Source organism: Wyeomyia smithii, chromosome 1, assembly GCF_029784165.1.
Source record: "Wyeomyia smithii strain HCP4-BCI-WySm-NY-G18 chromosome 1, ASM2978416v1, whole genome shotgun sequence".
In the NCBI taxonomy this organism is placed as follows: Eukaryota; Metazoa; Arthropoda; class Insecta; order Diptera; family Culicidae; genus Wyeomyia; species Wyeomyia smithii.
Genome location: NC_073694.1, coordinates 205,637,498 through 205,652,522, shown reverse-complemented (window position 1 = coordinate 205,652,522; position 15,025 = coordinate 205,637,498). Strand labels below are relative to the sequence as shown.

Below are 15,025 nucleotides of genomic sequence, written 5' to 3'. Positions count from 1 at the left end.
CAAGGTTAATTGGGAATCAAATCGGGCGAGTCCATCTGCAACTTCATTGCCCTCTATTCCGCAGTGAGCAGGAACCCAGTTAAGATTTACAGAATTCAACTGGCTCATCTGTTGTAGAAGGCAAATGCAGTCCCAGACAATTCTAGACCTGTACTTGTAGGCTTTCAAGGCCTTACGTGCCGCTTGACTGTCCAAAGAACATGCAGGTGTTGGCGTGTCTAAACTTCCTTTTCAGGCAGATATTTGCACATTCTATAATGGCGGCTATTTCAGCCTGAATGACTGTTCTAGTACCGTACACTCCCGCTCCTGTTACGATCCCCATTTTTGAACCGTCAGTATAGAACTTGATCGATCCATTACGTACGCTAGGTCCTCCCGCATCCCATACTGAGCGAGATGATTCATACACTGAGTATGGGATGTCGTTGTTGAATCTAAGTTCCATCCAATCACTGTTCATGTTCGTTGCTAGTTCAGCAGGTAGGAGATTTGAAGATCTTAAAATTAGAAAAAAAATAGATTAAAAGTGACCCATCTTATCCCCGTCTAGTAACATCTTTTGTCGTTTCAACTTATGTGCACTTGTTTTGGCCTCTAGTTGAACGTGTTGATCAAAAGGAAGGTGTACTCCGCATTGCTTCGGTAATGGTAACACTAGCTAGCCGCTGAAGTTTATCTAGCTTCCTCGTTGCCGTGGTCTCCTTGGTTTTTGGCGCCCATACACCCACATTACCATTTTTGGTTTTAGGCCCCAAGTTCTTCCCACCATCTTGGAACAAACCCACAGCGCTGAGTTTGCCTTGCTTATTATTGAATCTAATTGTGCGTTCCAGGTTAATTTAGCATCTAGAATTATAAATTAATTTAGGCACTAGAGGGTTAACTGAGTCGCTGTGTTTGATTTTTACCCCACTAAGATGTAGAGACTGCAAGTGCAGTTTTCTTCTTTTTGTGAAGGGAAAAATTGATGTTTTTGCTGGGTTGATGCTCAGGCCTTCTTTTATACACCAAGAGCGTGTAAGGTTCAAAGCCTGCTGCGTTCTATCTGATATCACATTGTCGAATTTATCACGAACCACAATAACTAGGTCGTCAGCAAAGCCCACAACTTCAAACCCTTCTACCTCAAGGTCCCTTAGAAGGTCGTCAAGCACCAATGACCACAGCTAGGGAGAGAGAACCCCTCTTGCGGGCAACCTTTAGTTGCAGTCACGATGGTTGACTACCCAGCCAGCTCTGAGGTTATTCATCTGTTTGTGATCGAAATATCTCTTTTTCATGGCTTATGTCACCGTTAAATATGAAGCATTATCCCTTTCCGACCGAGCCCACACAATTGTGTAAGTAAAAAATGACGGATAACAAAACTTAAATCAAAGTAATTCCTATATAAAAACACTTGCTTGCTTCGGTTTCTTATTTTTCGTAGCAGCTGCGATGTTGACACTAGCGTTGTGAGCAATAAAACAATGAATAAGACTAGAAAAGGTTTAGTTTAAGTCACCTTCTATCTACGCATTCATATGGGCCCGGTCGGAAAGAGTTATCAAAGCCTCCCTCGTTGTCGAGAAATGCGCACAGGGCTACTTCTTTCAAAGAAAGGGGTTTTTCTACTTTTGTCACAACCGAGTAGTAACGCTGTTATCGTTGATTTTCCAGCTGGATAAGCAAACTGGAACTCAGATGGTGGATATTTAGCCATGTAGCCATGGTAGTCGTATATAGCCTTCTCCATCGTTTTCAGCAATTGATGATAAACTGATGGGTCTGAATGCTATTGGGAGTGACTTGTCGCGTTTCCCTGCTTTTGATGAAGACTACCTTTACTAGTCACCATGCGGAAGGTATGTGGTGAAGTATTGGGCTTGCCTTAAAAATTTCAATAAGAGATGGGTTTAGTTTGAATCATGGCAGGCATGCTTGTCTTTTCTCCTCAGAAAACCTCTAGAGTGCAGGAGAACATCTTGCTCTGCGAAAACAACTACTTTCACACTAAAGAGCAAATCAACGCACATGCTAGAAGAGAACGACGGACGATTTTCATCTGGTGAGCTTCCTGAAAGCACCGCGGTGAAATCTGAAATCTCTCTCTTGCGAGACAATGAACTATGGTGTACTTTCTCACACGTATGGACATCACGCACAATCAGTGCTGGTAAAAGTCATTTTCCCCAGCAAAATTCTTCGAAAATTACAGCCAGTCATTTTCAATTTTCAGATTCACTAGATTTTCAGACTAGTAACGTACTGTTATACTCAGATGAAATAGATCGCGCGCATCGTTTACGGTTACGGAATAAAATTTGACGACAAATCCAACCATATGATCTTCACCTCAAAGCGAAAAAGAAAAACAAACAGTCCACTCAACAAAATGAACCTCACCGAAACACTTTTTCACTGACACTGACCGATGCCTTGACAATCTTCGTTAACTGATAAACTGATTTTGTTGTCTTGCTTCCATCGCATGAAATATAATGAGGTGTTTTGACAGTTAACTTCCATGCAAAAAGCGGGAAGGGAGAACTCTGAAAGGATTGTAAAAAAATAACGTTTATGGATGCTTTTTTTCACTTTCACTCAAGAGTGTCAACAAATATCAACCCTGCGCACAATAATTACACAGCAGAGCTATCTGCGGTGCGTTTTACAGTTTGTTTCTTGAGCATGGCAGAAGAGGAAAAGCGATTGGGAGAAAAAAAAATAGACTGCGTTGCTCGTGCCGGTCGAGTTTACTCTGGTCGAATTCGTTTTCGCGGTGTAGCTACACGAGGACTACACTTTTGCCCGGCAGGTTTTTTTTTCACTTTCGGGACTACTCGTCAGTGGACACTGTGGTGTACTTCTGTGTTTTCTTTGTAGAGTGATTCACCCCTCTTGTTTCTATCAGATGTGGGGTGAGCTGGCAGTGTGTTTGTCTCTCTGGAAGTTGGTTGAGACCAGGGTTGTTAATACGATAGATTATCGTCGATAATCGTCATCGCCGATACCGATTACGTCTGCTATCGTTATTGACGATGACGATAGCGTCTTCAAACATTAACGTTATCGGCGGTGCCGATAATCACCAGGCGTTATCAGCGCACTAACGTCTTTTGTTTCGTCAGAGCAAGTGCACCAGTTGCTAAATTTCGGTTGCTGAAGTTGGCTGAATAGCAACGCTCGGTGCGGTTATTTTCATGGTTGTCATCAAAATAACCGCACCGAGCGTTGCTATTTACTCTTGGAAAATAACAACCCGCAAAGGTGAAAATTCTCAAGTAGCTACGAGTTCATAAGTTTGGCAATGCAATAGCAACGAGCCGATCCGTTACTATTGAACCAAATGCTGCTTTGTTTGTGTTGCTATCCAGGACAGCAGCCAAAGTGAAATCAAATGGTGAATTTGTTTATCAGACGTTATTGTTGCGATACCGTCCAGTGATTATCGTACTTGGCAATGACGCTAATGTCTGAAGACGTTAGTGTCATCGTCGATAACGTTAACAGACGGTATCGTAATCAGCGTTTACGATAGGTTATCGATTAACAACCTTGGTTGAGACACTTTGGAGTTGAGAAAGAAGCAGTGTGGTGAAAGCATTTGCTACACGCCGGCACATTCTGAAAGGGAAGTGCGCGGTAAATTTTTCCCTGCTCTTTTCACATACTGAGGAGAATGACAAGCATAATGACAGGTAGAATCCCATCTGCACCAGCGAATTTATAAGGTTGGAAGGATCACACCGCATTTTCCATTCTGGCCCTTGTGAAAACCTTCCCAGCAACTCTGTTCGCAACCTATCAGACCTTGCAGTGATCACTCGAGAACATCTTATGTCGCAGGCTGAGTTGGTTTCACAGTTTTCAGAAGTGGAACCCGGAAAATGAGTTTCCATCATTAAGCCTAAAGCTTCAGAAAGCGAGAGGCTGGCATCACGGCCAACTAATAATACGTGCCCCGAAAGCTATCCGTTTGAGTTAATAATTTTTGGTGAATTAAGTGGCCAAACTTGTTAAAAAGTGTCAAGTTGTGATCTGTGATGCTTTGTCTAAGTGAGAAAAGTGAAGGTTTTGTGAAAAACACAGTGTTCTTTGCGTGAAAATAGTATTTTTTCCTCGAATTGCAATTGAAAATTGTAAGGCCAGCTAAGTTGCGTGAGTGTAAGTGCCTACTTTGTGCGTCGCGCTAACTAGCGGTTCGTTATTAACATGCGAAAATGGAATGCATGGCGGTGTGAGCGAAGAGAACAATAATATCTGGCGAGAGAGCGAAGAGATTAGTGTTGCGCTGTGCTTGTCGGCGTTTGTTTCGCTGGCATAGGCATAACCAAAATAAAACAGATGAGTATAAGTTTTTGTATCAAACATTTTAAGAATGCATAGGCTCTGTGTGTAGTGGTTTTTAGCGGGTTTAGGACTTTGCCAGAAGTGTAAATGTGTCATCTGTTGGGTGCACAAAGTGTGGTTGCTTTTCGGTTGCGGGTGGAGTTTTTTTTTTTATATTTACAAACCAGATTGTACGGTGCACTCTCACAGGTCAAAATTGGCAGTTTTACAATATAGTTTCAAAATTTATCATTCGAGCATGACAATGCGGCATGCGATTGATGCATCGTCTACAATTGTGAGTCCTGGCAGGGCGTTGACATTTTATTCAGTTCTATGTTCTTGTTTTATGATTTTCCTAGCTTTTGGACAAATGTTGATATACATAAGTAACTTTTATTTAATAATGTTGAAATCGTTTTGGGCGTGAAAATAGTTCACGACAACTGAACTTTGATTGCAATTATTTTGGCATTTTGATAATAAACTTGGAATTTTTTTTTGTTTAATATGCTTATTTGCATTTTTTTAAGTTTTTGGGCTATGAATGCATGGAACTTTGTCAGTTTTTATATTCAGTAGGTGTCTTTTGTGCGAAACGTCGTGTCGCGTATGCGTCGGTAGGAGAAAATGGAGCGGTCGTCCATAATGCCCCGGTGAAACGCATCATCGGCCCGGGTGAGTTTTGTTTATCTAGGAGTTTCCGGAGTGCAGTGAGCACGCTATTGTTTACTTCGGGGAGGTCAGCTCAGTTTCGTGCACGTTATTTTGACAGCGCTCAGTGTAACTATCTTAATACAGCGGTTTCGGAGCTCAATGACCATTACATCGTATAATGCTCGGGTGTGCCTTGTGGGTTTTTTTTACTCGCTCTAACGGTTCTTTGAGCTGGTACCAGTAGTTTGCGTTCGGCGTGCGGTGCGTTTTACGAAATTCATTCGTTTCGAGGTAAATTTTAATAGTTCATGGGATGAAACGCGAAGTTTGGTGTGATACAGACTGTTAACGATTGGTTGCCGATGATACCTAGAAACTTCGATTCTTCTATATGCCGATACAGCGATCGTGATGCGGTTCTATTTATATCGTCTTCTGATGGCCGGTTGCGCAGAGACCGAGAAATATCCATATCGGGCGCGAATTTGTGTAGAAAAGATCGCACCATCAACCTCGATGGATCCAGATCAATTCCTTTCCACTAACACTAATTCCTTCCTTTGATACTTGTGGATGATGCAGAGGATTCCTCGGTCTCTAGTAGCAACAAGTATTAAACTAACACTCCCGATATCCCTTCCTCTATTGATCTGCATTGGGCGTGGCCAGCTACGTTATTGACCAGTGAAAAGAAAAATCACCAGGAATTGTACACTGAAAATGGCTTGCGACTCCTAGGCACCATTTTGACGGTTCTTTGTGCAATTTCAGCTGGTTCTGGTCAATCGCGGGCAACACACGGGCGATCAAATATGCTATGCTATGCTATGCTATGCTTAAGCCTAAAGCTTCAGAAAGCGTTTTTAGGTACGAGCCGTCATTCTTTTTTAGATTCCCTAGCCCGTTTGAGTGGTCTTTTGCGAGCGTCGTACGAAGTCTCGCCACGATTGGGAGCATTCAATTCTTTCGCAAGTGTGAACCCAAAATTTTCGCTTGGATCTCCTTAGTTCATTGTTGTATTCAGTTAGGGCTTCTCTATACGGAGTCCAATCCGACGAGATTTCTGCTCTGTTAAACAGTTTTCGTGCTGTTTTACGAAGCTGCTCGAGTCTGTCATTCCACCAGGGAACATTCCTGGAAGAAGTGACATTTTTAGTAAGACAGTTGTTGTTATAGGCGGAGATTATTGCTTCGCATACTGCTTTTGAGGTTGACTCAAGTTGCTGAATCGATTTAATTATGGTTAACATGTTTCCGATGTGAGTTCCGGCGCATATTGATCCCAGTTGGTTTTCGCTATACGTGACCTGGTTCGATGAACCACCCTCCCACTCGAATCAAATGTGCCTATGGTCAGACATAGAAGCTTTGCTCGACACATGCCAGTTCTCCGAAATTGCTGAACTACACAAGGTCAGCTCTAAGACTTCTTGTCTAACAGCATTTATGAACGTGAGTTCATTTCCTTTAATGAGAATATCAATTTTATTTAACGAGAGAAATTCTAAAAGACACTCATCTCGATTGTTGATGTATGTACTACCCCACAGTGTGTGATGAGCGTTGGCATCGCAACCAATGATAAGGCTCCTGTTGGTTTCGAATTCGCGTTAGATCCAGGCGGTGGACGGTTTCGTGTGGGCTCCTATTTTTCATGGATCTTCCCAGAGTTCCCTAGGCACTTTGAGGGAATCACTGGTTTGACTCCACTCGGCCTTAGGATGCATCTGCTGTAAAAATTTCATCAAATTTTATGCAATATTTTCAAAGCTATGTCTATTTAAAAACAATTTTGACCTAAATTTCTAATGACAATAACAACTTGAAAACTTACTCAAATTCAATAAAAATTGGAAAATCAACTTCCCGAGTAAAACTCTTGAAGTTTTTAATACTTATTTGAAAAAATTAGACATCGAGATTTTCAGTGATCCGTTTCACGAATTCTGGCTCTATGATAAAATATACAAATGTCTATGTTCTATATATTATGGGTAGTTCACATAATAATCATTCAAAACCTAAAAAAGTCAAAATAATTATTCAGAAGTTAAAACAGTCATCGATAGAAATGGAAAGAAAATGCACACCGAGATAAATGGAATCTATAATTCATTTACAAAGTACCGAAAGAAATAATAGTCTGCACATCAGCATACGACATAATCTCCTCGGTTTCTAGAAAACCATTCAAAACTTATTGAAGTCTCCAGCCATATTTCCCTAAAGAAACTATAATTCTTTGTGATTAGTCCTCGATTTTCCAAAGAACATCAAATAGTTACGCGATGCTTTCTATAGGGAAGCAGCCTACTGGTTTTTTCATACATTTTCCCATTGTTGATATTATTCCTCACGTGAGAAGAGACGTTCTTCGCCCCCAGTATACTAGCGGCCAAAGGCATCACACGCTCATAACCCCACTAGCGTCTACTCACCGGTCACCGAGTAATTGAACAAGGAAAAAACCAATACTTCACATCGAATTCATCACATCTGCACACACACGCAAACATTTATCGGGAACAACACAAGCAAACAAACTTTTCTCTTAATACTCAACCAACACAAAATTCACGCGCTAATCACTCTACTCTTCACTCTTAGAATAATGTTGATATCAGTATTATTTTTGGTGATTTTAGTACTTATCATGGATAGACACGTGAAGTCCTAAATCAAAAACTCTTCTCAGTCTGAGCACTCTACCAATAATAATGCTTATCCTTTGACCCTCGTTTCTCCTATGAGGCATGGTGCTAATACACACTAATACAGTGACACCCTGACGACGCGAATCAACCTCAACATTTTCAAGTTTCACTTCCACTAAGTTAAGCTGATTAAATCGCACTCGGCTCCAACGACTTTACTTCCCGAAAAACTATCTTATTATTATTATTTATTATTTATTTTTAAGGACCTTTTAACTAATCGTCATTCGGGTCCGACCGAAAACTATCTTAATTTTTCTACTTTTCGGGAGACGGTTTTTTTTTCTTGTACAGGCTTAACAGTGTTACCGATCTCACTGCCTGGAAATTGGTTTACCTTTTTTTAAGAAAAATTTATTATAACGAGCTTCGTATCCCCAAGGTTACAAAACTCGCTTCGACAAGAATCTAAGTAAAATCAACCTCGACAAATATCTCTTGATAAAAAAAACCCTCAAACAACAAAACTAGCCACAGAAACATTTAGTTGAAACTTCTAATATTGATCGGAGGCAGCACACATGCACGAATTATAATAATCATGTCACTTACTCTCAATTGTGATATTGCTAATAATACTAGTGCAGAATACTGCATACACCCGGGCGATATCACAAAAGGTCAATGTTTCTGGCCGCCATAGGTTAGGCATCGCTTCACTGAGCAACAATCAGTTTGAATATTGCAGCACCCCGAAACATATAGCATCATCTAAAACAGTCAACAGTCTTCAACAAAGTTGTTTTAGATGTCGAGGGTCGAGGTTGGACGGAATGAACTGAAATTCAGTCGCAACATGGCGCTTGTGTGCGTAGAGTTCTGAATATTTTAAACTTAATTTATCTCGTGAATTCAACTACTTACAAAGCTGTGGTCTTCAGGAAAGTTGTTCGAAAAATCAGAGAACGCTTGGTTGTGCTTAAGACCACTTTTCCGCCGAATCGATCGGATAGGGCTCGGCACTAATCGAAGACCGCAACTTTCTAGAAAGCAAGAATGACGGGATAAGTTCACGTGAAAATACTAAGAATTGTGTTCACACTAGCGACACATAACGGTAGTATTCCGCACTAAACTTTCCTCTCACCAAAAGCCTTTGAACTTCTGAGCCGCCACTTTGTAGGAATTACAAGATGCTATATAAATATATAAAGTGAAAATACGATAAAAACTTCACTAAAGATCGCAACTTTCTTGGTGATCAGAATAGTGAGTTAAGTTAAGGTCAAAATACGACAAAATTCATACTCATTAGCGTCGCACAAAAGTTTGTACTAAGCCAAAGCCAAAAGTTCGTTATCTTCTGAACATTTTAGAGAAGAATAAAACTTTCTGGAAAGTCGGAATCACCAAAAAACAAAAACAATTTTTTTAAATAAATATAAAAATGCTCGTTTTTGAAGTTATAGTATTGCCTTCCTGGAGATTTTTTGTTACGCAACGCTGATATCACCTCCCCTCTCCCCTATGTAACAATTCGTAACGCTCAAGGGTACCCCGTTTCCATTTTAGCGTTACTTAATTTATGGTTGCCGCCTAGGCTGTTACCCCTGACATTCTAACAACTGTGATCATAAATTTCTTGGAGGTCGAAATTGTGAGATAAGCTAAGATCACAGTACAAAATAACTAAAGACCACAACTTTGTAAGAAATTAGGATCGTGAGATAAGTTAGTTTCAAAACAAGAATAATTGCATGCACACTAGCGCTACGTAATAGAGAAATTTCGTTCTGAACTGTCCAAAATCCTGCAACCCTCTTAAAAAGTCTACTGAAGACCGCGGAATCATGAGATATCTCCTTATTTCAGGTGAAGCTAAACTTTTGAGGGGTGCTGCAATATTTAGTGAAGCGATTTCAAACTTATGGTGGGTAGTGTATTTATATACTCGCATTAAAAGAATATCAATGCTGTTCGAATATATTTTTTAAATTGATATTTTGGCGTTAAAATCAGCAGAAAACGGTTTAAAATAATTCAAAGAAGGTCAAAAGCAACTGGAACAAATCTAAAATGTTGAAAATGTTAAAAATTGTAAAAGTAATGGTTAGGTAATCTACATAGAAAATTGGAATAATAATATAAACAAATATTTCATAGGGATCCTTTGTCTACACTTCTTCCAACTTCTTGACAGTTCGCAATGTATTTTTGAAACCAATTCCCATATTTAGCATCCACTCTACTTACGGCTGGAACATCATAAAATTTCTTGCCGGTATTAACTTTGACGGAACAGAAAAATCAAGCTCCATTAGCGTCTGTCGCTCTCGTAAGAAAAATCACACATGCAGAAAAAAAATCCGCTCCAGAATTCCCCCCAAAAAAAACTTACGATCCTCCTGGTCCGGGATTTTCCTAAATGTGTGGTTCAGTTTCAATCCTACTCCAGCCCCGTCCTGAATCAGTCATTAGCTGAATTACTAACGAATGTTTTTTTCTCTACTCTGTTTTTTATTTCCACAGGAAAAGCTGTTGCCCGTTGAGCCATTATTAACGTAATAGCAACCGATAGGCATCGATGAGTGGCCATCTTACCTGAAAGCAGCTTCTCAGCAGTTTCGTTCCAGATCCGTTTTTCCGTTTCAATTTTTTCGGATACCCATATACATTTATTGAAAATTGTTTACTGCAGCAGAGACGAGACCTCCGGATATCGGCTCTCGGCCACCAAGCGACCAAAAAACCAACAATCGAAACTCGGATACGATAAGCGTGTGTATGGATATGCTTGAAGTGCGTGTACGTGGGCAAGTTTTGAATTCGTTTCCCAGTGTTGCTTCCTGCAAGATTGATTGTGATTTGCGTTAGTTTTTAGAGAGAGCAAAAAAAATAACCCTAGAGCGAGTATTGTTCATCGTGTTTCTCACCCAGTTGTATAAAACAAAAAAAATCATCTTCACCTAAAATCACGCATGCCAGGCATAAATTCGTCAAGAAAAGTCAATACACAATAAAGAAGCTTTTGTGATAGTTTTATATATATATGAAATAAGTCTATTTTAAGAAAATAGTAAAAGTATTAAGTGCAAGTGTGTGCGAGTGTTTACGATTCCAGTTTACGACTACCACCTTTTCGTGAGCCGATCTAGATCTCGATCGATCATCATTCGAGGCCCAGATGAGACAGATGGGTGATCACTAAACTCCTCCACGATCGGGAGCTGCGTGTTTTGGATTACAGTTGAAAACGTCCTTCTTCGCTTTCGGAAGCTTTGCCGAAGAATTAAAACAAACAGCAAGCTTCAAAACTAAACCAAACTTTGCATAATGACGATGAGTACAAATAACTGTGAAAGTATGACTTCATACTTTACAAATTCCTATATGAATTCAGACATGCACGGTCACTATCCTGGAACTAGTGTAGACGGATTAGATACTAGTCAGCAAATGTATCATCACAGTCAGAGTCATGCGGGCCAGGGAAATATGCCACCGTATCCGCGCTTTCCGCCGTACGACCGAATGGGATACTACCAGCAGAACATGGATCCTGCCGGTTATGCGCGAGCTGATAGTCCTTCGAGTCAGGTGGGTGGAGTGATACCTCAGCAAACGAATGGCAATCCGTTACAGCAAACGCAAGTACAAGCTCAACAGCAGCAACCGATAGTTTACGCCAGCTGTAAGTTGCAGGCCGCAGTCGGAAATGGTCCGAACGGGCTCGGAACGTACGGTGCTGAAAATGGGTCCCCTCCGCTAGAACAGTTGGGTCATCATATGAACACTGCGCAAATGACAATACCTCAGCATCACATGGCGCACGCACAGGGTCAGGTGAGTGTTAAAAAATGCCACACAGGAAAAGTGATAAGATTATACCGTTGATATTAGGATTGCTTCTCTCCCGATCAGGTGCACCAGAACCCGCAGCATATGGGAATGTACACAAACGCTGGCGGTGGTCCACCCGGAGTTGTGCCGCAGCAACCACCGAATATGATGCACCAGCAACCTCCACAGTTACACCAAGGACAGCAACCACCGCCAAATAGTCAAAATTCTAACTCTGGCCTACAGTCGCCACTCTACCCGTGGATGAGGAGTCAGTTTGGTGAGTTTTTGCCTTCTAGCGCCATACAAGATTAACGACGCCCGATTTATCATGCCACATCACATGGCACGACGTTATTAGTCATTAGAATTCTTCAACAATGCAATGCTTCTGCTGCTGCTGCTGCTGTTACTTCTCTCCAACCTTAAAGTTGGGAAAGCTAAAATTACTTAGACTTTTACACTGGCAGTTTGTATGGACAGCAAGCTGAGGCAAACCGTGTTGAGTGCAAAGAAAGAGAAGGAAAATTTGATCTAAATTAATAATCACTTTCCTCTTTTTCGGGGGCCTTCTATACTGTATATACAATTTTTTGGGTGTAATCGGTCTACCCGAGAGGAGTTCCTAGGCCTTCCGGTGCTGTTGCTTCGAGTTTTATGTGATAGTGTTTCTATAATACTAATCTACATTTCAGAGAGTTGAATGAAGAGGTATTCGTTCTAAGAATTTTAAGACTTTCCCCATCGTCTAAAATAATTTTCCAGCGTTACAATGAACAAAACGAAGGAAACAAAAAACAGTGCAAGAAATTTTTCTTCTCCAGAGTTAATTTTGTTTTAATTCCTGACTTAGTTTTTTTTCGGTGCTTTCTTATGTTGCTGCTGCCTGAGCGGCGTGTTTTTATTGCTTTTTTTCGCCCGGGAACACGCGGAAGAGTATTTCTCATTCTGACAGCATCAAACCTATATAAGAGCTAGAGCGCGCGCAATTCAAGCAACTGGACTGAAGATTAATGAAAAAGTATTAATATTAATTCCTGGCCATCTTCTGGCTTCACGCTTTTGAACGAAATAAGGTAAAAATTGCACTTCCTTGCCGCTGGCGATGAAAGGGAAAAGGCCGTAAAAATAAAGGATCATTTTTCTGTCGCCAATGCTTTTCACCTTCCCCACACCGAAACGGTGATTTTTGGTTGATTCCAGAGCAATTAAGAGACTATAACCGCAAACCTAATCATGCGAGCTCTCATGACTCATCATAATTTCAAAGCAAAATTATTTTTGTATTAACGTAACTTTCTCTCCACGAGAATCTGGTTTCACGAAGTCAATAATAACATAGCGGATGTGGAAACTTCATTGCCCTTTACTCACGCTTTTAATTCACCTGAGGAACCCCAGTACGAAGCAACAACGGGAGAGAAAAAAAAACTAAAATGGCTTCCTAATGATTTTTTAATTTTAAGGTACCCAAACCAGTCATCTTTTCTGCTGTCGGCGGCGGCGGTCGGACGGACGGACGGTTGTTCGACCCCCGGTAATCCAACCGACAATGAGAAACTGGTAATAACGTCATGGCCAACTCGATTCTTCATCTTGGCGTGTATCAAGCCCCTAGCCCTGGGATTCGCTTATTTCGTTTTGATTGACAGGTCCGAGTAGCGGCTATTGCACTACTTTTTGAACAGCAGTAATAACAATAATAAAGAGAGAGAGAAAAAAGCTCAATCAATCATTCGAGAGCGCGTCCGCGCTTAGAACATTCAAGCAGTGCGACTATTGGTGCGGTAATGATATTACACTGCATCTAATGAAACGACCGCCATTATCTCGAATGTGCAGCAACACATTGAAAATCGATTTCGGTTTTGATAGCCTAAAAGTGTAAACTGGAAGATGGCTGCCATGTTGGGAATTTTGATTGCTCTCACACTCAAACACATTTTTATGGGTCGTTAATTTGTTTACATTCGTTTACAAAATTTTTACTAAAACAACTCAGTGAAATAATCTGAACATTCAGCTTACAGCTAAAAACATCAAAGAAATTTATATCAAAGAGATTCACAAGAAAGTTCTCACGCTCTACTTAAATACTCGCTCCTTTTTGACAGTTCATGGTTTACCAGTTTTGATAAACGCATCAGTTACTGGATTTTTTTTACCAAGATATACGTTACAAATGTTCAAAAAAAAAAAAAATACATCGGTTCTCAATCAAATTTGAGCGAATACTAAGTTTTAGTGTTTGGAAATTATTCCAAAATAATTACACTGCTCAACGCAGGTTTTGCCCCAAACCTCAAACTGGAAAAATATAAAATATCATAGATTTAGAAGCATTTTTGTGAATTTTGGTGCCCCTATCAAACTCGGAAGTGCATAAAGTTTTCAAAGACTTGAATAAAGTTTTACCGTAACAATTTAGAAATTGTTAAAAATATGCTGAAACGATTCGAAAATAATTTTAAAACAATTCTCAAATGATTCAAACATTATTCGAAAAGATTTGAAACAGATTCTTAAAGGAATCTAAAATTATTCTGAAGTGATCTTAATATCTTCCAAAAAAGTTCTAAAAAATAATTTCAAAATAATTCTTGAAGGTATCTGAAATGACTTCAAAGTGACTCTGGAAGGATGTAAAAAGATTCTAAAATGATTCTACGATTGAGCCTAACCTTGAACGACATCACATATCATAGTTGTCTCTCCGTGATAGATCTGAGCCAGTGAAGTAGTATAAAATTCAGTAGCTTCCGCTTTGTATAGATCGATAACGGTGCTGGGTACTTCCTTACGGTTGGTTAGGTTAGAGAAGAAGAAAGTATTACAACCGTTGTTGCCAGAGATCGAGTTTGCCCTGCATCTTCAACAACTGTTACGGAAAGATTCACATGTCACCGTGGTAAGTGACGGATATTTATACTTTACTCATTAGTTCTACTACATGATTATAGACTCTCGACTGCTCTTCTTTACCTATCCTTGCTATTACCCAGTATGGCAGTATCGCCAATCAAAATTACCTAAGGCGTATTCTCGTTTTTTAAGATATCAGTGTGATTGAGGATTCAAAGTAAAAAGATAGAGAAAATCCTAAGAGCAAACTCATGCGTAAAAGTCCCCTCTGACACCGAACTTCTACTGAGATTCGAACTCATGGCCAATCCCTTGTCGAAGTGGACTTTGTAACCTTGAGGCTACGATATCTCCTACTGAAAAACTTCTCAATTGATTCCTTTATCTAAATTGATTCTGAAGTAATTAAATGGTAGTAAAATGATGCCCAACTGATTCTAAAATGCTTTTGAATAATTTAGAATCATTCGAAATAATTTTTAAAATTGATTTTTATTCCAAACTGAATCGGGAGTTATTCTAGGAAGCCTTTTAATTTCTTTCAAAATGATTCTGGATTTATTCTATGATAATTTGAAAGTTATTCCGGAATGATTAGAAGTAATTCCAAAACGATTCTTAAAGAATTTCAGTAACCCAAATATGATTCTAAACGATCATAAAATGATTACAGAATTATTCAAAAATGATTCTAAAAA

General features: G+C 39.9%; 1 protein-coding gene across 2 annotated transcripts in view; it reads left to right on the top strand.

Annotated features, from left to right (window-relative positions):
- LOC129730392 (homeotic protein antennapedia) overlaps positions 1-15,025 on the top strand; it is a 215,350-nt gene that overhangs the window by 178,673 nt on the left and 21,652 nt on the right. The window contains exons 3-4 of one of the 2 annotated variants that reach the window (XM_055689707.1): positions 10,155-11,468; positions 11,547-11,745. In XM_055689707.1, the coding sequence (XP_055545682.1) occupies positions 10,959-11,468; positions 11,547-11,745 (709 nt within the window). In that variant the 5' untranslated portion in view covers positions 10,155-10,958. Of the gene's footprint in view, positions 1-10,154; positions 11,469-11,525; positions 11,746-15,025 lie in introns of both variants that reach the window. The other variant, XM_055689698.1, reaches the window with a different exon arrangement.